The sequence below is a fragment of the Calypte anna genome, chromosome 2 (assembly GCF_003957555.1).
Source record: "Calypte anna isolate BGI_N300 chromosome 2, bCalAnn1_v1.p, whole genome shotgun sequence".
Lineage (NCBI taxonomy): Eukaryota > Metazoa > Chordata > Aves > Apodiformes > Trochilidae > Calypte > Calypte anna.
This window is the reverse complement of record NC_044245.1, coordinates 3,376,357-3,404,124: the sequence shown is the minus strand read 5'-3', so window position 1 is coordinate 3,404,124 and position 27,768 is coordinate 3,376,357. Positions and strand designations below refer to the sequence as shown.

General features: G+C 49.5%; 3 protein-coding genes across 12 annotated transcripts in view; 1 reads left to right on the top strand and 2 right to left on the bottom strand.

The window, feature by feature from the left end:
• Window positions 1-474: 474 nt before the first annotated feature.
• On the bottom strand, window positions 475-27,583 carry HIGD1A (HIG1 hypoxia inducible domain family member 1A). Of its 6 annotated transcripts, XM_030445982.1 has the most exons (6): window positions 27,580-27,583; window positions 21,364-21,369; window positions 6,687-6,698; window positions 5,859-5,966; window positions 2,900-3,034; window positions 475-1,563 (listed from the first exon to the last, which is right to left on the bottom strand). In XM_030445982.1, the coding sequence occupies exons 4-6, from the start codon at window positions 5,959-5,961 to the stop codon at window positions 1,514-1,516; spliced, it is 288 nt and encodes a 95-aa protein (XP_030301842.1). In that variant the 5' UTR covers window positions 5,962-5,966; window positions 6,687-6,698; window positions 21,364-21,369; window positions 27,580-27,583; the 3' UTR covers window positions 475-1,513. The 6 variants fall into 6 exon arrangements, with proteins under 6 accessions (XP_030301842.1, XP_030301841.1, XP_030301840.1 ...); XM_030445981.1 differs by lacking the exons at window positions 6,687-6,698; window positions 21,364-21,369; window positions 27,580-27,583 and adding an exon at window positions 7,949-8,021; XM_030445980.1 differs by lacking the exons at window positions 6,687-6,698; window positions 21,364-21,369; window positions 27,580-27,583 and adding an exon at window positions 7,939-7,989.
• LOC103529031 (5-beta-cholestane-3-alpha,7-alpha-diol 12-alpha-hydroxylase) lies at window positions 14,237-16,065 on the top strand. The gene has a single exon (XM_008494445.2). The coding sequence runs from the start codon at window positions 14,277-14,279 to the stop codon at window positions 15,807-15,809; it is 1,533 nt and encodes a 510-aa protein (XP_008492667.2). The 5' UTR covers window positions 14,237-14,276; the 3' UTR covers window positions 15,810-16,065.
• OBSCN (obscurin, cytoskeletal calmodulin and titin-interacting RhoGEF) overlaps window positions 18,908-27,768 on the bottom strand; it is a 216,830-nt gene continuing 207,969 nt past the window's right edge. For all 5 annotated transcript variants that reach the window (XM_030445973.1, XM_030445974.1, XM_030445975.1 and 2 more), the window contains 6 exons: window positions 26,999-27,113; window positions 26,195-26,434; window positions 24,967-25,190; window positions 24,469-24,544; window positions 23,823-23,972; window positions 18,908-21,987 (listed from right to left, as the gene is read on the bottom strand). In XM_030445973.1, coding sequence (XP_030301833.1) covers window positions 21,810-21,987; window positions 23,823-23,972; window positions 24,469-24,544; window positions 24,967-25,190; window positions 26,195-26,434; window positions 26,999-27,113 — 983 coding nt within the window. In that variant the 3' untranslated portion in view covers window positions 18,908-21,809. The remainder of the gene's footprint in view (window positions 21,988-23,822; window positions 23,973-24,468; window positions 24,545-24,966; window positions 25,191-26,194; window positions 26,435-26,998; window positions 27,114-27,768) is intronic.

The window sequence follows — 27,768 nt, the reverse complement described above, 5'->3', positions numbered from 1 at the left end:
AGTTGTGTCAGGGGAGGTTTAGGCTAGATATTAGAAAGAATTTCTTTCTGGAGAGGGTGATCAGGCATTGGAATGGGCTGCCCAGGGAAGTAGTGGATTCTCCGTGTCTGGAGACATTTCAAAAGAGCCTGGATGTGGCACTGAGTGCCATGGGCTGGGAACCACGGGGGGAGTGGATCAGGGGTTGGACTTGATGATCTCTGAGGTCCCTTCCAACCCAGCCAATTCTATGATTCTGTGATTCTATGATTCTAAGAGGTCGAGGGTCTGTGAGAAGAAGCACCCAAGGACAGCAGGAATAGTCCCTTTCCCCCACCCATGTGCATTCTGAGGTGATTTCGATTTTTAGTGATGTGTACGAGCTCACCCCATCCTCCAGCAGGAGGCTGTATGCACATGTCATAATAATAATCTCATTTAATCTCATTATAACCCCCCCCCCCCAACAAATCCATAACCAAAAGCTTTTTAACTCCACATATTTATTCATATTTGATCTACTGCTCTGTGCAGTTACAGACAGAGGTGCAGCATGTACCTTGTGGTAGTTATTACAAACAGACATCATACTGCCACCTTGGAATGTGAGCTAAGAGGAGAAAATGAGGTTTTTACAAATTGGCTTTATCAACACATTTATTTTCATGACTGCTGTTGGAGGTACAAGGGGTTCAAGTGGAAAAATAACAGTGGCAATCTACAGAGAAGGCTTTCAACACCTCATGGAAGATGATGGGGGCTTTTCAGACATAAATGTTTTAAAAATTCCGTAGGGAATGATACTGCAGAAAGCAGAGCTAAATTATATACTTGAAATTAAAACACCAAATCATGGTTTTGTTTTCACAATAGTTTAAATGTTACATTTAAATGTTATGCAGAAGAACACTAAATAAAGCTAAAAATACAGAATTCCAAAAGTCTGAAAATCCATAGTGAAAATAGGGAGCCTGTGTCTTCACTAACAATTAATAAATATAACATTTAAATAGCTGCAATATACCAAATACTTATACCTTAAATAAAAAAAAATATAGATGTTTATATCTCAGCATTTTAGAAGTCAGTGCTACTGGAAGCTTTTAAGTTACAAAGAGATCCACTGGATAAAAACTGAGAGCAAAGCATCCTACAGTCACAGCCTCCTCATTCTGCCTGAGGCCTCACAGAAGCTGTGTCAGATTTTGTGGGTTTGGGCAATGCCAGCAAAAAGGGACTGAGTTTTAGGACTGAGCTGACAGGGGGAAGTAAAAGGATTATACTCTACTACAGCCCCTAAATTAACCTTGATGTAGTAATGTCAGTCTTAAAGAACCAGACCCTAATACCCACTCCTCAGAGTGCCATCATTTAGGCTGCCACTTTTCAGACAGTGCACCACACACAAAATAGATCCAGGGCAATTCTCTAATACCATGTATTTTTTTTTTTTCCTCAAGAACCCCTCAATATGAGGATTGTTGCTGCAGTACACAGGCTACCACCAGGAAAAGAGATACCAGCCAGCTTTCCACTACTGCTTGGGCTTCAACACATAGTCCTGCAACACTGAATACAACACACCTACAAGACAGAAACACAAGCATAATTAGAAAGCTGGGTTAAATAAGAAATAATCATAGGATTATAGAATGGTTTGGGTTGGAAGGGACCTCAAAGTTCATCTTGTTCCAACCCCCCTGCATGGGCAGGGACACCTCCCACCAGCCCAGGTTGCTCCAAGCCCCATCCAACCTGGCCTGGAACAATTCCAGGGATGGGGCAGCCACAAATTCCTTGGGCAACCTGTGCCAGGGTCTCACCACCCTCAAATTAAACAATTTCTCCCCCATCTCCAACCTCAATCTCCCCTCTCCAAGTTTTGACCCATTTCCCTTGTCCTCTCCCTACCCCCCCGTGTCCAAAGCCCTCCCCCAGCTTTCTTGGAGCCCCTTCAGATATTGGAAGGTTGCTCTGAGCTCACCTGGGAGCCTCCTCTTCTCCAGGCTGAACAAGCCCAATCCCTCAGCCTGGCTTCCCAGGGAGGTGCTCAGCCCTCTGAGCATTTGAGTGGCTCTGCTCTGGACACCTTCCAGGAGCTCTGTGTCCTTCTGGTGTTGGGGACACCAGAACTGGACCCAGCACTGCAGGGGGGGCTCAGCAGAGCAGAGAGGGAGAATCCCCTCCCTGGACCCTCTGTCTATACTGTGGATTTCAAAACCTGAAGAGTAACTGATTTTCTCAGCAACAGAAACAATTATTCCCTTGCTTTTCTGCATTGTTTTTAATAGCAGTGATAAACACTCTAAAATCTTGATATCAAAACTGGGTATGAAAATATAATGGATACAAAAATATAATGGGTATCAAAATGGAGATTTTCAGCCCATTCTGATTTGCTTTGCAGCCAAAGTCAAGCTTTTCTGTTGTACCTTTTGGGAACACAGTACAGGCAAACTGTTTTATGGGATGTACAGTCACAAACATACAGAGCTGCAATGTTCAGGTGGGGCCCAAGACATACAGACCACTATGTTCACAATTCCAGCTCTCAAAAAAAAATAAAATATATATATATATATATAATATACAGTCCCACAGTCTACACAAGTGTATTCAATTCAGAAACACCAACATAATTAACAGGGAAAATATTAATTATCAGGTGGTGTGCTGTTCTGGGGGGGGACTTTTTAGCCTCTAATTCCAGCACCTGCAGAACCCCCCGTACTTCCCACACATAAAACCAACCAAAACTTCCACTCAGTTAGTGCAGCTGAATATTAAATACACACTTGAGCAAACACCACTGATGAGCATAAACATCCTGAATCAGGATGGCCTGGACACTTCCACCCTGAGGATATTATCCACCAGGATAAGAGGTGGGAGAGGTTCTCCCTCCCAGTTCCCCACGTACCACACGTTATGGCTCCCACGACGAAGCCCTGGGCTGCCACACGCATGTGAATCAGGTGCAGGGACAGCTTCAAGTTCCCTCTGTGCTTCAGCTTGTACAGCCCATAGCCAACCACTGCCACGAAGCCAGCCATCCCTGCAAGGCAAGGAGAGGGAGATCCAAGTTGGGATCCAAGTCATGGAGATGCAGGAAGGGGCCACACCTAAAGAAGAGACTTGGGGAATAATCCCCTTTCGGTCTCATCATGCTGGTTCTGGGTAGGTGGTTAAGTCCTGCCCTGTTTTCACTCCTTAAATGCACAAAGCAGTGAAGAAAGAGACATGGACTTGATGGAGAAGGTCCAGAGGAAGGTGATGACAATCATCAGGGGGTTGGAACACCTCTCTGGGAAGCCAGGCTGAGGGAGCTGAGGGGTTGTGCAGCCTGGAGAAGAGAAAGCTCCAGGGAAAGTTAGAAGAGACCTTCCAGTATCTGAAGGGGCTACAGGAAGGGTGGAGAGGGACTGTGTGCAAGGGCCTGGAGTGATGGGATGAGGGGAATGGTTTGAAATTAGAAAAGATTTAGCCTGGATGTTAGGAAAGGGGAGTGGAAAAATGGCCCAGGTTGCCCAGGGAGGTGGTTGAGGCCTCATCCCTGGAGATGTTCAAGGCGAGGCTTGAGGATGCTCTGAGCACCCTGATCTGGGTGAGGGTGTCCCTGATACTGCAGGGCTTGGACTGGGTGACCTGTGGAGGTCCCTTCCAACCCAAATTATTCTCTGATTCTATTATTCTATGATTCTCTGTCAACACCATGAAGGCAGAAACAGCCCAGCATCATGCAAGCAGAATGTAAAATGGGGTACATGGGAAGAGACTCAACTCTTTGTATACCTCCTGGGTCCAGCTTCTCTTTGGAGACAGCTGGGATTTGTACCTCACTGGGGAGGTGGGATGTGGAAAAGGCAGTGGAAAAATGGCCCAGGTTGCCCAGGGAGGTGGTTGAGGCCTCATCCCTGGAGATGTTCAAAGTGAGGCTTGAGGATGCTCTGAGCACCCTGATCTGGGTGAGGGTGTCCCTGATACTGCAGGGCTTGGACTGCATGACCTTTAAAGGTCCCTTCCAACCCAAGTTATTCTATGATTCCATCTGTACAGCAACCAACTTCTCCCTTCTCTGCTGCTTTTCCTGGCTTATTTCAGCCTGGAGAAGGCAAAGCTCTGGGGAGACCTTGGAGCACCCTCAGGTACCTGAAGGTGGGGTGTAAGAAAGCTGGGGAGAGGCTTTTTATAAGGGTATGGAGTGAAAGAATGAGGGGGAACAGCTTCAAAGTGAAAGAGAGGAGACTGAATTCACACATTACAAAGAAATTATTTCCTGGGAGAGTGGTGAGACCCTGGCCCAGGTTTCCCAGAGAAGCTGTGGCTGCCCCATCCCTGGAAGTGTTCCAGGCCAGGTTGGACGGGGCTTGGAGCAACCTGAGCTGGTGGGAGGTGTCCCTGCCCATGGAGGGGGATTGACCCAAATTATTCTATAATACCATGATTTCCATTCATATTAAAATGCCACAGCTGTAGCTCAAGGTGTCAGTTCCTTGAATATTTTTCAGGAAGCACATGTGCTGCTTGCACCCTTTTCCCTGGAAGGAAGCTCACACTCTGGAACACTGGAACCATCCTGATGTACCCACCAGGCTGCTGAGGTTACTATTTTGGGTGCTGTGATGTTTGGCTGCATTTCACAGGGACAATCATGTAGGACTTGTCCCACACCTTGGGGAGAGAACTTCCCAGGGCCAGAGTTCACTTTTCATCCTTCACCAGATCAAACACAGCCCTGGCTGTGCCAACTCCAACCTGCATGCAGATGCTGTCACCAAATACAGAGCAGCAATGCCCAAAACTTCCCAATTCCATCCATTTTATTCCATCTCTAAGATGATTATTTACACAGTCTGAAGGAGGCTGCTAAGTTTTAAGTGTTGTTTATATTTTACTGCCTAGATCCCAGACAGCTTGGCTCCCTGAACAGGAATCTTTCCACTTCCACTTTTCAAGCTGTACACCATCATTTCACTGGTGCATCATCCATGTGGCAGCTTCATTAAATACTAATTAAGAGTATTAGGGCCTTCAAGACTCACTCCACCACAGGTTAAAGGGAAATTCTGCTTAACTGCTTGGGAGAACCCAGCCTCCTGGAGTTCACAGTACACTCCAGCAAGCTGAAGAGCAAAGTCCTGTGACCAGAGAAGTGATGAATATCTCTTGGCAAAGGCTTGGAACAGTTCACCCCAAATGACCCGACTGCTCTCAGTTTAAGGTGGCTGGAAATCAAAATGTGCCTCATGTCAGAGGCAGTTCCTGAGGGGAGGAGAGTTCTCAGGATGAGCACCACTGATCCTTTCTCTCCCCAGAGGCTTTTCCAGGGTCTCAGCAGAAAGGCTGAGAACTTTAACAAATGCCTCGAGCTTGCGCACCACAAAACCTACAAAGAAAAAGCATTTTAAGCTCAGGGATGGCAGCAGAGAAGGGGGAAATGCTTAGCAGAGGGGCTGCATTTTAAATATTTCTGGTTTGTATTTTTTTAAAGCCAATCAGTAGTGATCACACAGCTCCCAGAAACCAGCTGCAAAACCCACTCCTTACCACCTAACACCATCACCTGAACATGGGTTTTTTAAGCTCACCTAAACAGTCCTTCAGGGGTTGTTGGTTTGGGATTTTTTTTCCATTGTAATTGTAGGTTCTGAGCTTCCTTTTTAAGATAAAAAAAACCTCATTAACTTCCCTGTTTCTTGCAGAACAAAACCCATTCTGGGCAGGAGGTGCTGCTGTCACCACACAACAACCCTACACGAGGAAGTAATTGCAAAGTAATTTCCTGTTAACAGAGAAGCAGTGAGCTACAGAGTTCACCTCATGGATTGCTCCTGAGGAGAAAGAATTGTGTAACCACCTTTCTTCATCCTTAAACTTACCAATGGGTACAAACGGGGTCTCTTTAAATTTTCTTATCAGCTTTGAGGTCTGGCTGGTGTCAGTCTCATACTCTGAGTAAATCGGCTCCTCACCACGTGACATGGTGGCTGCAAACACAAAAAGTCTCTCTTCAGGTTTTACATCAAGAGAAAGTTGAGAAAAAAACAAAAAAAGGAGTTTTCCCACCAGTCACAGATGTCCTGGCAGTGAGGTACAAGCACAAGAGCTTGTGAGCTCACCCAAGCTGGTGAGCTACATACAGATGATTTCATTCCAGCAAAGTCTTGAGAAGCAAGATCACTGCATACTAGAACAGCACAAAAAAACCCTCAAAAAAACAATTTTGAATGAGATTTGTACAGGCCAAGGCAGACAATCATAATGGAAATTTTCAGCCCAAGTGTTTAAAGTTTGGTAAAACTATTAAAGTTTCTGAAAAGATGCTCTTTTTTTGTTTATTTTTATTTTCTATTATTAAAAAAGCTGATGTCAGGTAAGCATGGTAAGTGACAAAAGAATTATTATCTTTTCACCATCTTAATCAAGAATTATTATACCTTATTTTATTTATTGCAGTGAAGCAACAGATTTCCACCATCCCTTTTCACACCAGGACAGATCCCAGTGCCTCACAGGCAGCAAGCAGCCACTAAAAGCAGGGAGGTCACTCCCTTGTGTTTTCCTTTAGGACTTCCACTGCTCTGCTTTCCCAGGCTGTTCCTTAATAGCAGCTCTGACCTCAGCAAAGTTCATTCCTTCCTCTCCACTCCCTGCCAAGAAAGGCAACCAAAGAGCTCCGGGTGGAAACCCTGAGCTGCTGCAGCTACCTGGCAGTTCCACTACAGCTTCTCCCACCTCCTTCACCACCAGGGAGAGTTTCAAACTCCTGCTAGAGAGAACAGAGTGTGAAATGGCAGCTGCTCAGGAACCAGAGTGAGTCTGATGGGCTCCAGATCCATGTGGAAGAGGAAGAGGAGTTTCCAGGTGATTCCTCACTTTTCCTCCAAGGAAAAATCAAGCAGCTCTGAGAAGGGCTCTAATTCCTGAGCCACCCACCACAACCTGACAGCTCTGTTGTGCTCTGTCACAGGCTACACCAAAACCTGTTGCCTCTTCAGTGCTCAGCATAAACTCCATCCTTCAATTCCTGCTCATTTTTGGCAGCACCACGAGGTCAGCACCATTCCAATGGGCACTGACAGGAAAATCACTCCCGGTATTATTCCAGTTCTGCCTCATGTAAAAGGACTCTTTAATTGAAATAAAGGAATTAATTTCATTTAAGCACGGGCTACACTTGTAAAAACACATTTCCAACGTGGCTGCATTCTTGCAGCAGCATTTTGCACACATCCACTTCAGCAAAGTGACTTTTTTTGGGGGTTTTTTCCTGTAAATTAAATGTGCAAAAGCTTTTCACCTGCAGGCCCAAGGATTTGGCCTCTCTGTGCCTGCCACAGCTTATCCCTTCTACATCTAACTTTTATTTTAGCCTGATTCATTCAGAGGAAGAGCCACCAGAGCAGCCTGCCCCTCGGGAGAGGTGTCAACAGCCAGAGCTGAGATTTCCACGCGAAAAAAAAACCTCCCGAGAAGTGGATCCGTGTGCTCACTGCAAGAAGCTTCCGTGACCTTCACCGAGGTGGCCACGGGGCAGAGGCACCGAGCGGCACACACCTCCCCCCCAGCTGCCCTGACCTTGGTGACACCCACGGCGTGGACACGCGGGGGGACCTGCGCGGCCACCCACGGGTGACCCCTCTGCCACGGGTGGAACAGGCAGAAAGCGACAGCTCCCAGCGCTCCTCCTGCCTCCACGCATCCCCAAGCCGCCTCCCCCTTTCCCCAACCCACACCGGGGTCTTGCAGTTCCGCATCCCCAGGGCCCCGCACCCCACGCCGGGCTCACGCTCCACCCCGCACCCCACGCCGCGCTCTGCTCTACCGCAGCTCCCCGCACCGGGCTCCCGCGCTACTCAAGGCCCAGGCTCCTGCACCTACACAAGGCCACCCCTTCAGGTGTCGCCACCCCCTCAGATGTCACCCCCCATCCTCACCCCTCGGTCCCCCGGCCCGCACCTCTCCGCACCTCCCCTCAGCGCTTCCACCGCCGCCGCCTCTGCCGGGCCTGGCCCCGCCCCCCGCGTCTTATCAGCGGCTTCAGCCCCGCCCCCTCCCCGGGGTAAAGGGCGGGAGGGAAGAAAACTAAAACTCCCAGCGTGCCGCGCGGCAGGGCCTCCGGCCGCCAGCCAATCGGGAGAGCGGGAGCCGATGACGCGAGAGGAAAAGGGGCGGGGAGGGAGCGTGTGTGACGTCACCGCGCGGGGCTCGCCGCATTGCGGAGGGAGCGGGGAGGCGGCGGGTAGCTGGAGCGCCGCTAGGGGGCGCTGTGGGGAGCGGGAAGGGGGAGGGGGGGGGGAGGGGTCTGAGGGCGCCTCCTGTCAGTTCCTCACGTCCGCACCTCCTGTCAGCTCCTGTCAGCTCCTGTCAGCTCCTCCTGTCAGCACCCAGGCCCTGCCCGCACCCCCTGCCCGCACCCCCTGCCCGTACCCCCTGCCCGCAACTCCTGTCAGCACCTCCTGTGTGCACCCGCGGCCCTGCCCGCACCCCGTGCCCTGCCGCCACCTCATGTCCGCACCTCCTGTCCACACCTCCTGTCAGCACCTACGCCCCTGCCCGCACCTCATGCCCTGCCCGCACCTCCTGTCAGCACCTCATGCCCTGCCCGCACCTCCTTCCCACACCTACTGCCCTGCCCGCACCCCCTGCCCGCACCCCCTGCCCTGCCCGCACTTCCTGTCCTTACCTGGCCCTGCCCGCACCTCCTGTTCCCATCCCCTGCCCGCACCTCCTGCCCTGCCCGCACCTCCTGCGCGTACCCCCTGCCCTGCCCGCACCTCCTGTCAGCACCCCCGTCTCTGCCCGCACCTCCTATCAGCACCTCGTCCCCTGCCCGCACCTCACCTCAACACCTCCTGTCAGCACCCCCTGCCCTAACCCGGCTCTTCCCGCACCTTCTGTTCCCACCTCCTGCCCGCACCCCCTGTCCTTACCGGGCTCTGCCCGCACCTCCTTTCCACACCTCCTGCCCGCACCCCCGGTCCTGCCCGCACCTCCTATCAGTACTCCCGGCACTGCCCTTGCCGGGCCCTTCCCGCACCCGGCTCTGCCTACACCCCCTGCCCTTACCCGGCCTTACCCGCACCCCTTTCCCGCATCCCCTTCCCGCACCTATCCCTTCCCGCACCTCACCCGTCCTTACCCTCACTTGCCCTCCCGCAGCCCCTTCCCGCACCTCTCCCCGCCTTTAGCTGCCCGCTTGCCCAGACCCGATTGCCCCTGCCCGCACCTCCCCGCACCTCCCCGCACCTCCCCGCACTCCCATCCCGCACCTGGAGCTCCCGTCTTTCTGTCCATGAAAAAAAATATATTGATTTTTTTCTTTTTCCCCCTGAATTTCAGCCTTTAAGCAGAGCCGGGCAGTGGGGTTTGGGAAGTCCAAAGACAACTTAGAAACTGCTCCTGACTTTTAACTCCTTGGAGCAAGGAAATAAAATCCCCTGGGATGCTAAAGATACCTGAAAGCCTTTCCCTAACCCCTCTTTGGGAGAAAACAGCAAAGGAAAGGGGTTTTTCTTTTTTGCTTGGTTGTTTTTCCAAAAGTCCTGCCCGGTTTTCCGGTGATTTTGGTGTCTCCCCATTCCCAAAGGAAGGGAAAGCAGAGGAGCTGCTGCTCCCCTGATGGATTTTTGGCAGAGTCCAAAGAAAGTGGCAGAAAAAAAGCTTTTGTTAGTGCCCCTCTGCCTCCCTAAATGTGCTTCCCATTAGGGGTAATCTGGTTACTTTAATTGCCGGAGCCATTAGAGCTCTGCAGAGTCTGAAAAAAAAAAAAAAAAGCAATTACCAGCCCTTAAATTGAGTTAAAATCTTGTAATAAATAACAGGGAAGGTGATTTCCTCCACGACTTCTCATTTAATCCCCTGCAGATCTGTGCAATGTGTGCTTCAACGGGAAGAAACTCAATTAAAAACATAAATTTCTTTCATTTTAATTGCTGGGCTAATGAAACTACTGTCACTTGTAGCCTCGCTGGGTGTGAGTCCAGCAACCCTCAGCTTTGCAAGCAGCTCCTTGCTCTCTCTTGTTGTGTGTTTTACTCTTAGTTTACAACTACCTGGCAAGAGGTTGTAGCAAGGCTGGGCTCCCAAAGGATGGGACGAGAGGAAATGTGCCAAAGGAGGTTTAAGGTTGGATCTTCCAAATGATTTCTTCTTGGAGAAAGTTGTCAGGATCTGGCCCAGGCTGCCCAAGGGAGTGGTGGAGTCCCCATCATATCCTGGAGGGATTTCCAAGCCCTGGAGATGTGGTGCTGAGGGACATGAGGCAGTGATGGGGGAAGAGATGGACTCCATCATCTTAAAGGTTTTTCCAACCAAATTCCCTGACTCTCTGTGTATTTATTATAGGATAGCTCTTCAGTGCAAGCACACAGGGGGTGTGGATTTCCTTGAAAACATGAAACAGAAAAAAGAAACAAAAACAAGAAAAAGGAGAAGAAATTCCAAGAACAGTGTTTTTCTGATACTCTGCTCGTTCTCTGTCTGAGGTGCCCAGTGGCACTTGCCAAAGAAATGGGAGACAGCAAGAAAGCATGAAAGCCAAGCTCAAAACAAAGTGGCTTAAATTCATCTGTCTGAGGTTGCCCCAAGGCAGATCAGGGCTGGATCATAGAATAGAATCATAGAATTGGCTGGGTTGGAAGGGACCTCAGAGATCATCAAGTCCAACCCTTGATCCACTACTGCTGCAGTTCCCAGCCCATGGCACTGAGTGCCACATCCAGGCTCTTTTGAAATATCTCCAGACATGGAGAATCCACTACTTCCCTGGGCAGCCCATTCCAATGCCTGATCACTCTCTCCAGAAAGAAATTCTTTCTCATCTCCAACCTAAACCTCCCCTGGCACAACTTGAGACCCTGCCCTCTTGTCTTGCTGAGAGTTGCCTGGGAAAAGAGCCCAACCCCCCCCTGGCTCCAACCTCCTTTCAGGGAGTTGGAGAGAGTGATGAGGTCTCCCCTGAGCCTCCTCTTCTCCAGCCTCAACACCCCCAGCTCCCTCAGCCCTTCCTCACAGCACTTGTGCTGGATCCCTTCACAGCCTCCTTGCTCTTCTCTGGACCTGCTCCAGCACCTCAATCTCCTTCCTGAGCTGAGGGGCCTTAAAAGAGGATTTCAGCAAAACCTCCTCTGGTGGGAGGTGTCCTTGCCCATAGCAGGGGGGTTGGAACTAGATGAACTTCCTGTGATTTTGTGTGATTTAATGGCACCCAAACCATTTTATGACTCTGTCATTCAATATTTCCCACTTCCTTCCACAAACAGGGGTCAGTTTCCTACCAGGAGCAGAGAGATTTCAGCATTTTACCTCTGGGGGAAGCCCCCATCAACATAAAGGTGCTGGTGGCAGGTTCTGGAGCAGGGAGAACTGAGATGCTGCTTTCTCAGTAATGACCCATGTGAATCTCAAGCAGCTCACAGGGAGCTGTGGTGGTGAATTTCCCACAATTTCCAGCAGAAACATCCTCAAAAAGCTTTCAATGATGGCAGGAAAAAGTGCTGAGTTGTACCAGAGGAAGCTGTGCTCATTTATTTTCAAGTTTTAATAAATCAGAGTAAGGAAATCAGAATTAATTTTTATATCTATGTCTAGACTTTTTACAGGGTAGCTTTAAAATTCAACATTATTAATACTTTGTTCACCTCTATAGGCAGGTACTATTTACCCCAAACACACCTGACCCTTAAATAGTCCCTTTTGCACCTGGAAACCATGGGAGTTGTCTTCAATAGTACAAATAAAATTTATAATCTAAAAGAAAGTCCTCATCACCTTAATTTTATTGCTGGGGAGGGTTCTGAGTTGACCTAGAAAGGAGGATTTGCTTCCACTGCTGCTGCTTTTCCTGCAAACATTGCTACAGCACGTTCCCAACATTTGACTTCTGGGAGCTTTCCCTAAAAATAAACAAATAAAGAAATGCCTGAATAAATATTTAGCTGAGGATGTGGCCTTCACTCCATGGGTCAGGTCACTGGGAGGGGATGTGGAAAGGGAGCACAGCTGGGAAGGAAAAGCTGGGATGGAGGCAAAAACTGGGATGGAGGTTGTGATCCCATAGAGAGAGGGACTGTGTGAACCTTGATGGGATGTGCTCAGGGGAAGGGCAAAGGTGGGGGGGACAGAGAGAGGGGAGAAAAGGAGCTGCTGGTCTGTAAGCAGTGCTCCTGCTCACCATAGTCTGTCCCGTCATCTTATTCAATCTTTTTTTTTAAAAAAAACCAAACCTCTCTTTCTCCTTCGCAGATGACACTAAGCTGGGGGGGAGTGTGGATCAGCTGGAAGGCAGGAGGGCTCTGCAGAGGGACCTGGACAGACTGGAGAGTTGGGCTGATCCCAATGGGATGAGGTTCAACACAACAACCCCATGGGGAGCTCCAGGCTGGGCACAGAGTGGCAGAAAGGGACCTGGGAGTCTGGATTGCCAGGAAGCTGAACAGGAGCCAGCAGTGTGCCCAGGTGGCCAAGAAGGCCAATGGCATCCTGGCCTGGATCAGGAACAGCGTGGCCAGCAGGTCCAGGGAAGGGATTCTGCCCCTGTGCTCAGCTCTGGTGAGGCCACAGCTTGAGTCCTGTGTCCAGTTCTGGGCCCCTCAGCTCAGGAAGGAGATTGAGGTGCTGGAGCAGGTCCAGAGAAGAGCAAGGAGGCTGTGAAGGGATCCAGCACAAGTCCTGTGAGGAAGGGCTGAGGGAGCTGGGGGTGATGAGGCTGGAGAAGAGGAGGCTCAGGGGAGACCTCATCACTCTCTACAATTCCCTGAAAGGAGGTTGGAGCCAGGGGGGGTTGGGCTCTTTTCCCAGGCAACTCTCAGCAAGACAAGAGGGCAGGGTCTCAAGTTGTGCCAGGGGAGGTTTAGGTTGGAGATTAGAAAGAATTTCTTTCTGGAGAGGGTGATCAGCCATTGGAATGGGCTGCCCAGGGAAGTAGTGGATTCTCCGTGTCTGGAGATATTTCAAAAGAGCCTGGATGTGGCACTCAGTGCCATGGGCTGGGAACTGCAGCAGTAGTGGATCAAGGGTTGGACTTGATGATCTCTGAGGTCTCTTCCAACCCAGCCAATTCTATGATTCTATGATTCTATGTCACTCTCTGTCCTAGGTGGAGCTGCCGCAGGGTCCAAATCCCAGTGGTTGGGGCACAGATCAGGGACAGAGCAATGGGTGGGATAAAGGGTCCATCCCCCCAGAGAGTGGGGAGCAGGGGAGATGGAGAAGCAGAAGGGCAAATGGATAAAACTTCCAAGTGCAGGGGTGGGAGCAGGAGAGCAGAGGGTGGGGGAGTTCTGCTGGCTGAGGGGGGACACAACTGATGTCACACAGAGGATGTTGTGGATGCCCCCTCCATGCAAGTGTTCCAGGCCAGGTTGGATGGGGCTTGGAGCAGCCTGGGCTGGTGGGAGGTGTCCCTGCCCATGGCAGAGGGGTTGGAACAAGATGATTTTTAAGGTCCTTTCCAGCCCAAAGCATTTTATGATGCTGGGTGTGCATCAGCACAGGAGCAAGGGCTTGGTCCATCTGGGTGCTGCTGTTTCTCTCCAAGCCAGGAGGTGGCCTTGGCCATTTGCAGCCCCCAAACTCATCTGGTGTAAAACAAATGGAATTATCTGAGCCCTCACCCCTCCTGGGAGAAGCAGACCTGCTCTGCTTTGCCCTTGGGTGAGTTATTAGGGCTTGCAGTGCTCATTGCCACAGCACTTATGGGGCAATCTGTGTTGGAGAACATCAAAATGTTGGAGACCTTCCCTCCTCTTAGCTTTTAAGATTAAATCAGCTCAGCTGTAACCCCATTCCTTCAGGTGTGGGTCATGAGCCATACCTGAGGGTATGTGAGTATGCTCAGCTCACATGAGCATACTGAAAATGCTCATTTTTAGTACCATTTCCATCATTCATTCCCTCTTTGTCTGTTTTTTTGGATTTTGTTTTTCAGCCTGCAGCACACGCCCACAGCCTGCTCTTAAAGGCAGAAATCACTGGGTGAAATTCTCTGAACCCTCTTTTTCAATAACTGGGCTCCACACAGCCTGGAAAAGGGAATTTACTGAAGCTGCAGCAAAGCAGATGCCAAAACCAGGTCACTCCAACTTGATTGCAACCTCCCTCCCCCCTTAAAAAAAATCTCTGCCCTCCAAGGGAGAAGTCCACATGGGCTTGCTCCATAGGGATAAAGCAAACACTTGCTGCCAATGGGGACAGAGGCTGTCAGGTGGGCATCTGCCTATCAGCTGCTGGCTGGGAATAAAAACCATGTTCCTGCCCCAGTTTAGCTCTGGGGCCAAAGTCCTGGATGGGCTCTCATGGCACTCGGGCTGATTCTCCTCTGTACCCTGGCAGCATCACTGCTCGGGGGGCTCTACCTCCTGGGTGTCTTTCGGAGACAGAGACCCCATGAACCTCCTCTGGACAAAGGTTTCATTCCCTGGCTGGGTTATGCACTGGATTTCAGAAGAGACAGCTCAAAGTTTCTAAAAAGGATGCAGAGAAAGCACGGGGATATTTTCACGGTGCTGCTGGGGGGTTATTACTTCACGTTTGTGCTGGATCCCTTCTGCTTTGGAGCCATCGTGAAGGAAGCACGATCTAGACTTGACTTTAAGACTTTTGCAGCTAAACTGGTGCTGCAAGTTTTTGGCTACAAAGCCACAGAAGGCAGCCAGAATGTAATCCATGCAGCCAGCACAAAACATCTGATGGGGGACGGGCTCGTGGCCATGACCCAATCCACCATGGAGAACTTTCAGAAGCTGATGCACTTCAACTTGGGCTCGGGAGAGGAGAAAAGAGTGTGGCAGGAGGATAGCCTCTTCCACTTCTGCTACAACATTGTCTTCAGGGCTGGGTACCTGGCTCTCTATGGCACTGAGCCTCACCAAGGGGCAAGCAGCAAGGAGAAAGCTAACGAGCAAGATCTCATCCACTCCAACCAACTCTTCCAGGAATTTCGGAAGTATGATCACCTCTTCCCTCGCCTGGCCTATGCTGTGTTGCCTCCCAAGGACAAATTAGAAGCTGAAAGGCTGAAGAGGCTCTTCTGGAGCATGCTGTCTGTGAAGAAGGGCAGGCAGAAGGATAATATCAGTGGGTGGATAAGAGAGCAGGAGCAGCTCCTGGCAGAGAAAGGAGTTCCCGAGTACATGCGGGATCGGTTCATGTTTATGCTGCTCTGGGCATCCCAAGGTAACACAGGTCCTACTGCCTTCTGGGTCCTCCTGTACCTGATGAAACATCCAGAAGCTATGAAAGCTGTGAAGGAAGAGGTAGATAAAGTGTCAAGAGAGAACGGACAGGAGATGAAACCAGGAAGCCCACCAATTAACATCACCAGGGACATGTTAAACCAGACTCCTATTCTGGACAGTGCTCTGGAAGAGACCCTAAGGTTGGTTGCAGCCCCAGTGCTGGTCAGAGCTGTCCTCCAGGATGTCAGCCTTAAGATGAGCAGTGGGACAGAGTACACCCTCCGTAGAGGTGACAGAGTGGCTCTGTTCCCACACATGTCTGTGCAGATGAATCCAGAAATTCACCCCGAGCCTCACGAATTTAAGTACGACCGCTTCATCAACCCGGATGGCACCAAGAAAGATTTCTACAAAAATGGCAAAAGGCTGAAATACTTCAACATGCCTTGGGGGGCAGGGGTTTCCATCTGTCCTGGGCGGTTCTTTGCTGCTGCTGAAATTAAAATGTTTGTCTTCTTAATGCTGAGCCACTATGACCTGGAACTGGTCAACAGAGAAGAGGAGATCCCAGAAATAGACAGCAGCCGCTGGGGATTTGGGACCATGCAGCCCATCCGTGATGTCCGGTTCAGATTCCGGATGAGATTTTAATTTGGGAAGTGCCTTTGGCATTGCTGTGTTCTGGTTTTATCTGCCAACTAAGTTGCAGGACCCCATGGTTATCAGATCCAGGCAGAGCCAACACTCTTGTGTAGGATCTTGTTTGCTGAACATTTGTGCTGGGTTTGCTCTGAACTCCTCCACATGTGTCACTGCTCTACATCTCTGGTTTGGGACAGGGTAGAATTAATTTTCTGTCTTGTAATTTTGCTTTCAGCTCAGTCTCTTGTAAGGAGCTGCACTTGCTGAAATGAACAGCAAGTTTCTCAGGCAGTGGCTGCTCTGGGACTGATAACTCTGGGTGTTTAGAGTTCCAGCTGGGAATGGGCTGCAGAACCAGGGACACTGCTCAGCTCTGAGGAACATCTCATTCTCTGGAAGGAGAAAAGGAGTAAAGGGGTCACACCTGCAAGCCTCCTTTAGGGAGGAGTGGACAAGAGAAATGACCAAAATTGACCAAATGGAGTATTCCATCCCATACCCGTCATCCTCGATGTAAATCTGGGGGATCCTAAGGGTCAAGCCCCTTCTTTTTCACCTTTTTTTTTTTTTTTTTTTTTTTTTTTTTTTTTTTTTTTTTTCCTTCTTCCTCTGTCCCTGTTTGCTTCAGCATCCTGGGAGGATTCCATCCCTTGCTCTGCCTGTGCTCCTGATCCATCCCAGCCTGAATCTGTGTGTTCCTGCCTCCAGCTCCCAACTGCTGCTGACCCCAGGATTCCAGCCTGGACTTTCCCAGGGCTGCCCTGCAGCTTTGGTGGAGATTTGAACATCATTGGGGTGAAAAGGGGAGGAATGTGGTATCAGTTTTCTGTATATTTTTTATATGTTTAATAAAATTTCCTTTTAATATCATTCCTGTTTCATTACAGCTGTGTAGTTTAGTTCCAAACCCATCAGTGTCTCTCCCTTATTCTCTCTCCTTTCCTTATCAGGGAGGGGAGCACAGAGAGACAAATAACACCCTGCCAGGCTACACCCAGACCCATCTTGGGGACCATAAGGCCACCAAAAGGCCATCTGCACAAGCTCAAAGCCTCACACGAGCATACTGGCAGGTGGGAACCCAAACTCAAGACTTCCAAGGAGCAAATATTTTGTCCATCTCCTTCTCAGGGCTGTCCCAGCTGAGCCCCATCAAGGTGTGGCATTGGGATCACTATCTGGACTAAGAGGGGATTGCTGTCCAGGGATTGGGGACATCTTATGGATTGGAGGGGAGGAGCATTTGGGGATTGCACAGGATTTCTGGGATGATTAGGAGGGAACCAATGGTCAGAAAAAAGAGGGATTTAGGTGATTTGGGGAGGAAAATAGAGGGGTAAGAGGACAAAAAAAGGCTGTTTGTGTGTAAAAAGGTGGCTGGACCTGGTCTATACACTTTTCTGATTGCACCCTGCACCTGGTCAGCAAAGTCTGTCCTATTGTCTTATTAAATTCCTTTCCTTAAATCCTTGTGGTTAGTTAAGGAAGGTCAAAGAGCAACAAATACCCTCTCCATACACACAAGGATTTCCTTGGGGCCTTGTCTATAATCTCCTTTTTGTATCTGCTGAGATCCCTGATGGGAGCAGAAGTGGGAGGTACAGAGCAAGGACACACTGCCAGTTCCTTCCCAGCTGATGTCTAAGAAAAGGAAACATCTTGCCAATCTTATTTACAACACTGATGAGAGGAGAAGGGAGTTACAAACACCACTGATAATCCATGGAACCATTTCCATTTGCCTCCTTGGATCAGGAATGCATGTGCCCACCTGACTTTCCAGGGATGTAGGAAGTTGTGCCTTCAAACCCTGCATCTTTTGTAGAGTTTGGGTTGATAAAAAAAAACAAAACACCACTCTGTGTGTATCTGGACACCAACCCCAACACAGCTGAACTCTGGCTGTGTCCAGCTGAGCAAGGATCCCTTCTCCCAGCACCAAAATACCTCCCTGCTTTGACCCAAATTGTTGTCCAAGCCCAGAACTTTGGGATTTCATGCTGGCCAGGAACAGGATGCTCTCCTTTCAGGGGACGATTTTCCAAGCTGCTGTGCTTAAGCCTGAGTAGGATCTTGATGGCCCTTCACCTTGAGTCCCAGAGGCTGATAGTGTTTCCAGAAGATGACTCTTGGAAAGTGCCTCCAAACTTAGACCCCATCCTCTGCAAAGAGACTCCAAGGAATGGGAAGGGGCTGAAAAACTAAAGTGGGACATGGGAAAACAACCTCAGTGCCTTATGAACTACAGCCACTGTGACCTTATGAGTCCCCAAATATCTCTGGTTTATCCATTGGGTAGAACTTTGTTCTACAAGGTTTACTTTGCTTTTTTTTTTTTTCTTTTAATAATGGGGGCTCTGACCACCCCAGTCCTTCCAGAAGTTAAACCTCAGCCTTTACTGTGCAGAGGACAGAGGATTGATTTTTAACACTGCCTCTAACCTTGGACTTTGGAGATGATGTCTGATGAAGGACTGAAACTCAAACATTTTCACATATGTCTAAACATCAAAGCCAGATTCTGCTTTATGTTGCAACTGCACGTCAAGGGCAAACTGTCCCATATTGCCACACTCATATTAGCCCAGACCTTGCAGTGGTAGAAATTCAGGCAGAAAACATCAAGAAGTTGTGGCAGAGCCAAGGGGAAAAAAAAAAAACCAACTTACCTGCAACTGCACAGTGCTTGACTGTCACAGTTAATATTCCCATTAACAGTTCCATCTCCTTTTCATGACTTCCACATTCCCTCCACAGTTCTCACCTCTTTTTTTTTATCATCCATAGGTTCATTTCTTTTCTCTGCTATCAAGAATGATGCTGGAGCTCTTCCTGCATCCTGGCCAATGGTTTGATCTTTGCAGGCTCCAAACCATGCCCAGTAATGCCTTGGGATAGTCAGGCAGGTCAGAACCATTGTAAGATCCTGGCCAAGTGGTGTTCTCACTCTCTAACAAGAAAGATCTTTGTTTGCATGAAGGTTTTTTTACTGCAAATACACAATGATGTATTTGTGGTTATCACTTGTAGGGACCCCAGGTCAGATCTGGGACCAAACATGGACTGCACTTGGGAAAGGGATGTAGAAATAAGGACAATGACAATGATTCAGCAGAAAAAAACTGGCTTTACTTCCTTGTCAGAATGGTTTATTTAACCAAACAATGTTAAGTCTGGAAAAGACTTCAGACATGCTCAAGTGCATGCAGTTGGGAAAAGCAAAAAATAAAATACAAATCACTTCATCTGAGTCAAATATTGAAATACTGAGAGTGTGAAAGCTCTGAAGGAGTTAATCTGTGATTCACTTTTATGCCTACGTGGGTCGTCCCCTGGCACTGAGCTTTCCATCCCAATGTGTGAAGCAACACAAACAGAAAACCTATTGGATTTGTAAAAGAAGTTACACTGGAAGGAATCCAGGGCCTTGAATACTTTTGGAGGGGGGCAGGTGTCATCCCAATGTCTGTCTTGTGTCAGTCCTCTGTTCCCCAAGAGAACTGAGCATGGAATCTGTCCCTAAACCCTCATTTCTTTTTTTCCTGCAGTGCTTAGTGAGGACAATGATGCTCAAAGCTTTAGTGTCTGTCCTCCCCAGTGAAATCTCCTTTCTCAGCTGTGATTCCTGCTCTGCCACTGTGCAAGGGAAGGAGTTGTGATGCCGAATGCTTCAGGTTTGGAAAAAACCCAGGTTAAAGGTGTGAAGCCAATGACCACCCCATGCTCAAACAGCATCACTTCTAATATTAAAAATGTAATGTGTTAGCAGCTGCTTTCCTCTCCTTATCCCTCTAAATGCAGCCAGATACAGCACTAAGAAACCCTGTGCTTACTGCTGCCTGGAAGGAAACCAGGAGAGACTCAAGGACACCAAAAAATAAATCACACACTTCAGAGAAGCTCAAAGGCACATGGGGGTTATGAGTGCAAAGCAGTGACACAGCTACTGCCATCCAGGCTGAAGGAAGGCAGATTTTGGAGGAGCAAGAGGAACATGAAAGTTCAATTTTTTTTTTTTGGTTGGTTGGTTTTTTTTTTAGGAATTAATACAGGTGACATTTGTCAGTGCCACTGCTGGTGCCACATCTCCTGGCAGCTGTTCCTGGGCACTCCCCAGAGAAGAGCAGCCCAGGTTAAGAGTGGTAAATGTCTCCCAGTGATACAACATCTGCTTGTGACAAGGTCCTGGTTGCTTTTTGTGCTTGCTGCCCTTGTTTCCTGGTGGCCAAGTGAATCCTACAAATCCCCAGCACCTGTGGGAATGTGGCAGGCAGGACCCAGGGATTCAAACCCAGTGAAACCAAGCAAACCAGGTGAGCATTTCTGATAGGGAATGAACCAGTGCCACCACCACCTGGCAGCTTGGGTATGCTGAGGAAAGGTTTTCTTCTTTCTGCACAAGCCTATCTTAGCCCTGATCCTGGGAAAAGCCACAGAGCTAAATGCTCTGTGTGTCAGCATCCTGGCCATAGAGGGATCACCTGTCCCAGAGATGCTCATCCACCAAATCACAGCTTGGTTTCTTCCAGGACTGCAGCTGTGGGTTTGTTCTTTACCATGTTATTAAAATAATTCAATGCAGATAGAGTCAGACAGGTGAGGAGTTGCTGTAAGATCCTGTGTGATGGGGAAGTCTAACACCCAGGTCTAATGGGAGGCCTCAAACACATGCAGCCCCCCAAAAAACCAGATTTTATGGTGTTTTCAAGCCTTGAAACCTTTTAGGAGCTCTGCAGACAGGACAGTGTGATTCTGTGATTCTGTGTGAGTGGATGTGCAGCTGGTAAGCTGATGACATCCTGAAGCCACACAGCAGTGGCCTGGGTTCTAAGAGAGCAGGAGCTGGGCTGCTCCAGCATCCAGAGGGTCCATTTGGATCGCAGGGAGAGCAATGACTCTTCTCAAAGCCAAGCAAGCTCTGGCCTCCTGCAGAAGCAGGATGTAAAATAATCAGTTCCTGGAAAACCTCCTTGCTGTAGCCCTCCCCACACACACTTTGTGCTACAAGGCTGCTTTTATGGAGGCTCTGCTTGATTCTTCTGACTTGGGTGGGAAGGAGTTTCCTCAGAGGACATGAAAAGCCAAGGTTAAGGTGTTTGTGGGATCACTGACACACAGGTTACACACAGCTCCTTCCTTTGCAGCCTCTTCTTGCTTCACAATTGGAAGAATTCTGGACTTAATCTTCTGTCAGACCCATGAGGATGGTGGAGAACTTGGCTTGGTCAGTGTCCTGCTGAGCCTGACTGCCAATGGATGCTTGCAGAGTCCCATCACACCAGCATTGTGCCTGGCACTTGGCAAAGACATGGGATCACAGGACAAGGAAGGTTGGGAGGGAGCTCAGGAGGTCTCTGAACCAACCTTCTGCTCCAACCAAGGTCAGCTGTCATCTCAGGCCAAGTTATACATGACTTCTCCCAGTTCCCAAAGCCTGAAGATACATTGCTGACTAACACCAGTCCAAAAAAATATGCTCCACTTTTCCCTTTTCCCCCCATCTTTACTGCTCATGGATTTTTTTTATTTTTTTTTTTGGACTGGAGGCAAGCAGAAAACCCACCAGGCACTCAACCCTTGCTGTGATGGTCAGTGTGGGATGAGCAGGGGAGTAACACCTGAAATCATCTCTGGGTACCACAGCCTGGGGCCAGGGGAAGAAATCAGTGCCCAGCATTTGCACAGCTCCAACCTTCCTGACCACAGGGAAGGATTTGCAAAGCTGCAAATCAGAAATCTTTCCAGGGAGCATGCAACCAAGGGATACACACACTGCCAAGTTCCCAGTAGTCAGCTGAGCCCTGTTAGGTCTCTATTTCCCTTCTTACCTGGTGGCAATGCATGAAAATGGGCATTAATTTGCTGGATTCTGCTAATTGCATTGGCCAAGAGCAGCTCCAGCAAGCTCAGCTGATGCACAGCAACTTGGCAGGACTTTTTTTGGTGCCAAACACTAAGGGTGGAAGGGGAGGAAGGAGATAAACTTGACATCCTTGGTTACATCCCACATCACTGTGCAACCATGAGGCCATACTTGGAGCAGAGCAACCCCCTCTTCTTTTCCCGGTCAGTGAGGAAATTCCTCAGTTTGGTGGTGGGGAAGGTGACCAGGGCTTGCTGCCTGCTGTCCAAACCTGTCTCCTGGAGCCACGGGTTCTGAAGGCACTCAGAGGCTGATGGCCTTCCCCTGGAAAAGACAAAAAGCCAGAAGGGCAGCCAAGGAAAAGACAAGAAGCCAGAAGGAAAGCCAAGGATCTGTCCCAGGTAGGGAGGCTCCCTGGAAATTCAGATGAAGAAGGGACCTGGAGAACCAGGATCTGCACTGACAAGGATGCTGGGAGAGCAGAAAACCAGCACACTGTGTGCTCTGAAAAAAGGGCACTGCAAAAGGCAGATGGTTTTAAGATTTAAGCAAATGGTCACTAGTGGTGTCCCCCAGGGATCAGTGTTGGGCCCAGGTCTGTTCAATATCTTTATTGATGATTTAGATGAGGGGATTGAGTCCATCATCAGCAAGTTTGCAGATGACACTAAGCTGGGGGGAGTGTGGATCAGCTGGAAGGCAGGAGGGCTCTGCAGAGGGACCTGGACAGACTGGAGAGTTGGGATGATCCCAACGGGATGAGGTTCAACAAGGCCAAGTGCCGGGTCCTGCACTTTGGCCACAACAACCCCATGGGGAGCTCCAGGCTGGGGACAGAGTGGCAGAAAGGGACCTGGGAGTCTGGATTGCCAGGAAGCTGAACAGGAGCCAGCAGTGTGCCCAGGTGGCCAAGAAGGCCAATGGCATCCTGGGCTGGCTCAGGAACAGCGTGGCCAGCAGGTCCAGGGAAGGGATTCTGCCCCTGTGCTCAGCCCTGGTGAGGCCACAGCTTGAGTCCTGTGTCCAGTTCTGGGCCCCTCAGCTCAGGAAGGAGGTTGAGGTGCTGGAGCAGGTCCAAAGGAGGACAACTAGGCTGTGTGTCATCTTTGCCAGTCTGTGTGCCAGGGATGTATGAAAAGACAGACCCCCTTTTTGCTGTATAAAAACTCCAAGAGAAAAGGAGAAGACCTGGACTCTCTCTTCCTCCCCCCTTCTCTCACCACTTCAGTTTCAGCTCTGGGACAGCCTCAGCAGAGGAAAAAAAAGCAGAGAACATCAGCCAAGCAGGAACTGGGGGGTCCTACATCCTCCTCCCCTCCATCCAGAGGCCAGGACTGGGGGATGATGCTAAAATTTAATTGTTCTCTTGTTTTTCTTTCCTTTTCTTAACAACTCTCTCCTAATTTAGATAAAATCTCGCCTCTTATCAACTTGGTGTTTTTGGTTTTTTTTCTTTTAAAGGTGGTGTTATTGTCTCCTTTCCCTGGAATAAACCTTTGTAATTGGCTTCAATCACAGAGCCTGTTCTTTTTGTAAATTCCTGTGATGTCCATGAGTAGCAGCTGATTTTTTCCTCACCCTCAAAATCTAAAATAATAGCTTGGATCATAACAGGAGTCAAGCTTGCAAGAGGAGAGGTTTTTAAACAAAATCACTCCAGGAAAGGCAATTAAGGGAAGAAAAGAAAACGATTAAGGAAAGCCCCTGATGGGGATGCTGCTGACTTCACTTCTGTCTGCTTCTCCTTAGGCTTTTGGCAGGCTGCTCCATCTCCCTGCTGCTTCTGATGCTGCTGCTAATATTCCCTTTTTCTTCCAGCTTTTTCTATAGTAAAAGGTTCTTTCCATTAATTATTGACAGAGGGTTGCAATGGGTGACATGGGACATTCCTTTTGATATTCGTGCCTTTCCTGGAATTTTTTACTCCTCCTACCTGATACCAGTTTACATCACCTGCAAACCTGGCAGCTTGATCAGGGCTCATTCTGCTCAGCATTTTATCTTCTTAGCTCTGAAAAGAATTTTGCCCAGTGGAGCCAAGGCTCTGCTGACCAATACATTTTTAAAAGAACAAACTAAGGTGGGTAGGAAGAGGAAACACGGATTCAAGAGGCAAAAAATCTTCCTTTTTCCAACGTGTCCACATCCCACCAGCTTACCAGGGGTTTGCACACAGAGTGCTCTGCAGAAAGGAAACTGCTCCCCCCGAGAGACCCGCGTAGCACCGGGTGAGCTTCACCTTCCCTTTCCTGGTGGTTCTCAGAAAATCGCAGGGTACATCAGAGCTGACGGGGTAGTTGGCACTCAACCTGCCCCAAAAGAAGAGGATATCAGTTCTCTGGATTTTTATGCATGAAGAACATCACTCAGTGTACTCCTTCTCCCAGGAATTCCCACTCAGCAGTGTGAGGAGGGTGCACGGAAAAATGGTGTAGGAAAGGAAAACCTCCAAGGTCACTGTTTTGGATCAAGTTTCATGACTTGGGCTGCTTTGCCACTTGGTATAATTTGAATTTTTGTGGTAAAAGTGAGGCTTTTCAGGCAAGGCTGAGCGAGAAATCCCAGCACCTGCTGTATGGTGAAACAGCCTCCTTACTCCATGTGGAGACATCATTGGGATTGGGCATCCTGGCAGGATGCAGCCAGCTCCATACTCTCCATCCCATGGAATTCTGGAGCACTGGGCCTCGTAGCCCCAATGGGTGGGGGAAACTGGGATGAGTCAGCTCATCCAACCCTGGCTGATGAGTCTGAAATGTCACTTTTAAATCCTCTCTTAGGATAGGGAAGGAGAGTCTGACTTACATGATGAAGGCTGTGATTCCGATGGACCAAATATCAGTCTGTGGGAGAGCTCCTTGCTCTGTCAGCAGTTCTGGAGCTGGAAAAGCAGAGCAGTGTGAGCCAAGCTCCAAACCAGCATGGAAACTGTGGGTATGTTCATGTTTTGCTTCCTTCCCAAGGGAAAAAATAGAAAAAGCTCCTGGTAGGGGGAGCTGGTTGAGGTAAGACAGCCTTGTGGGTGATGGCTGCAATGAAACCTTGAGAAAATCAGACACTAATACCAATCCCCTGAGGTCTGGACATGTGGCCAAGAGCCACGTTGGCCATGACCTCTAGGTTTTGCCTTCCGTGGTCTGCAAATGGGATGGTGGTCACCATTAGCTGCTCCCCCCAGCTCACAGTCACTTCAGGACAGCACCTGGGGAACTTTCTGGGCTCAACTTGCTGCTGTCCAGTGGCTTTCTTTCTGTTTTCAAGGCATAGAAGGCCAAGGCTGCTGTGCCTGAGCTCTGTACTCACCCATGGTTTCAACATAGTCCATGCACTTGTCCATGGTGATGACTGTGTCCTGTGTGTAGAACTGTGCATTGCCAAAATCCAGGAGTTTCAGGAGGTTGGGCTCAGTGATGATCATGTTTTCAGACCTGAGGTCCAAGTGCAGGATGCTGTGTGCATGCAGGTACTCAACAGCACTGAGGATCTGCCACAGGTAATCCCGGACTTCCACTTCTGAGTAGGATGTCCTGGCAGAAGAAAAGGGGATAGAAACCATAGGTATCCTATCTGTGAGCCCAAAAGCACCATTCCACACCCTACTGTTGCCCTCCCCTGGACCTCTAATTCTATGAGAGACTTGGGAGCCAAGAAAAAAGAACTCTACACATTTAGGAAGTCTGTTGCACATGGAGGATCTGGTCTAGGCTCAGGTTTACAGATGCAAGAGGTTCAGGAGGTTGTAGAACTGCACTGCAGTGGTTGTGCAGAAATCCAAATGCAGATGTGATGCCCACCATCCCCTCTCCTTTATCAGTGGATTTCAGCAGATTCATTTGCAGCCACTGTGAGAAACAACATGGAGGAGAAACGAGGCTTCCTGAGCCATGAAAATCTCTGTGTCATGGGAGAGGGTGTTTCATATCATAGAATCATAGATTGCTTGGGTCGGAAGGGACCTTAAAGATCACCCAGTTCCAATCCCCCTGCCATGGGCAGGGACACCTCCCACCAGCCCAGGCTGCTCCAAGCCTCATCCAACCTGGCCTTCAACACTTCCAGGGATGGGGCAGCCACAACATCCTTGGATAACCTGTGGCAGGGTCTCACCATCCTCACACTACAGAATTTCTTCATAATATCTCACCTAAATCTCCCCTCTTTCATTCTGAAATGATTCCCCCTCCCTTGTTCTATCACTCCATGTCCTTGTCCAAAGTCCCTCCCCAGCTTTCCTGGAGCCTCTCCAGGCACTGGAAGATGCTCCAAGGTCTTCCTGGAGCCTTCTTCAGGCTGAACAACCCCAACTCTATGAGCCTGAGAGGTGCTCCAGCCCTTGGGGCTCTCCTCTAGCCAACTACTGTAGACTGCTCACCACATCTCATCTGGATGTCCCTGAATTGTCCCCTACCCCAACCCTGTAGAGAACGTAGCCCAATGGAGCAGATGGAGAGAGGTGGTCCAGAAAGCAACAGGTCTTCTGCTCCCAACACCAGTGCTGGCTGGAAACCCTTTCCCCCCACTTGCCATTTACCTCAGTGCCAAAGAGTGGAGCAGTTCTGGTCCCACACACATCTCCTGGATCAGCACCAAGTGCCTGGGGCTGACGTAAGCTCCCTTCAGCTGGGCTATGTTGGTGTGGTGAAGCTTCCTCAGGACTTGGTACTCCAGGAGCACGGTCTGCTTGTCCTCTTGCCAGTAAGGGATAATTTTGGCAGCTAAAGTCTTGCCACTTCCTTTCTCCCTGCACTGCCGGACGATGCTGAAACGTCCCCTGGTGCAAAGGAGCACAAAGACACTTTCAGCTTCTCTGCTACTCCCGGGAGAGCCAAGAGCTTCTCTTCTTTAAAAATTCCTGGCATCCCAAGTTTTCCATCCATGGAGTTACAGTTTGCACACTCCCCCCCCTGCATGTCTGACTTGAAATTGCAGGAGTGAGAGCTTTGGAGAGAAGGAATTTGGCTCATGGAGCAAGAGAACTTGTGTTGGCATCAGGAGCTGGTGCCTATCTCCTGGGCACAGAAAGGTGAATCCCAAACCCATCCCTGAAGCTGGACTTACAAAATGTGGATGCAGCAGGGAGAGGAGGAGGCTCTGTTAGCCCTGGACTAACTTCACAGTGTCCTGAGGGGTGGTCCTTTTGCTAAAGCAGAAAATCCACACCAGATCCTCCCGAAACCAAGATGGAAATCACTCAGCCAGGGATCCGAGGTCCCTGGGTAGTGCTGCAGAGGGGTTTGCAACCAACCACAGTGACACCAGGGGAGCAGCTCATTTCTAGGTGGTTTTTCTAAGCTCCATCCCTTTGGCTGGTTGAGTGGGCAGGTGGATTCCTTACCTTTTGATCTCTGTCTGGAAGGCATAGGTTTGGTAGGTTGGGAAAGGCTCAGAGGGTGCAATGATTTCACTCTCTTCTTCAGCTGCTGGGAATTTCTGTGTTTCAGGACAAAGCTCTGGAGAGAACAAGAATCATAGAATCATAGAATGGGCTGGGTTGGAAGGGACCTCAGAGATCATCAAGTCCAACCCTTGATCCACTCCTGCTGCAGTTCCCAGCCCATGGCACTGAGTGCCACATCCAGTCTCTTTTGAAAGATCTCCAGACACAGAGAATCCACTACTTCCCTGGGCACCCCATTCCAATGCCTGATCACCCTCTCCAGAAAGAAATTCTTTCTCATCTCCAACCTAAACCTCCCCTGGCACAACTTGAGACCCTGCCCTCTTGTCTTGCTGAGAGTTGCCTGGGAAAAGAGCCCAACCCCCCCCTGGCTCCAACCTCCTTTCAGGGAGTTGGAGAGAGTGATGAGGTCTCCCCTGAGCCTCCTCTTCTCCAGCCTCAACACCCCCAGCTCCCTCAGCCCTTCCTCACAGGAATTCTGCTGGATCCCTTCACAGCCTCCTTGGTCTTCTCTGGACCTGCTCCAGCACCTCAATCTCCTTCCTGAGCTGAGGGGCCCAGAACTGGACACAGGACTCAAGCTGTGGCCTCCCCAGGGCTGAGCACAGGGGCAGAATCCCTTCCCTGGACCTGCTGGCCACACTGTTCCTGATCCAGCCCAGGATGCCATTGGCCTTCTTGGCCACCTGGGCACACTGCTGGCTCCT

Coding starts and splice junctions, on each gene's coding strand:
- HIGD1A (XM_030445982.1), bottom strand. CDS start 5,961: ATGTCACGTGGTGAGGAGCCGATTTACTCAGAGTATGAGACTGACACC. Junction 3,035..5,858: donor GACCCCGTTTGTACCCATTG/GTAAGTTTAAGG, acceptor CTTGCCTTGCAG/GGATGGCTGGCTTCGTGGCA. Junction 1,564..2,899: donor CGTGGGAGCCATAACGTGTG/GTACGTGGGGAA, acceptor TCTGTCTTGTAG/GTGTGTTGTATTCAGTGTTG.
- LOC103529031 (XM_008494445.2), top strand. CDS start 14,277: ATGGCACTCGGGCTGATTCTCCTCTGTACCCTGGCAGCATCACTGCTC.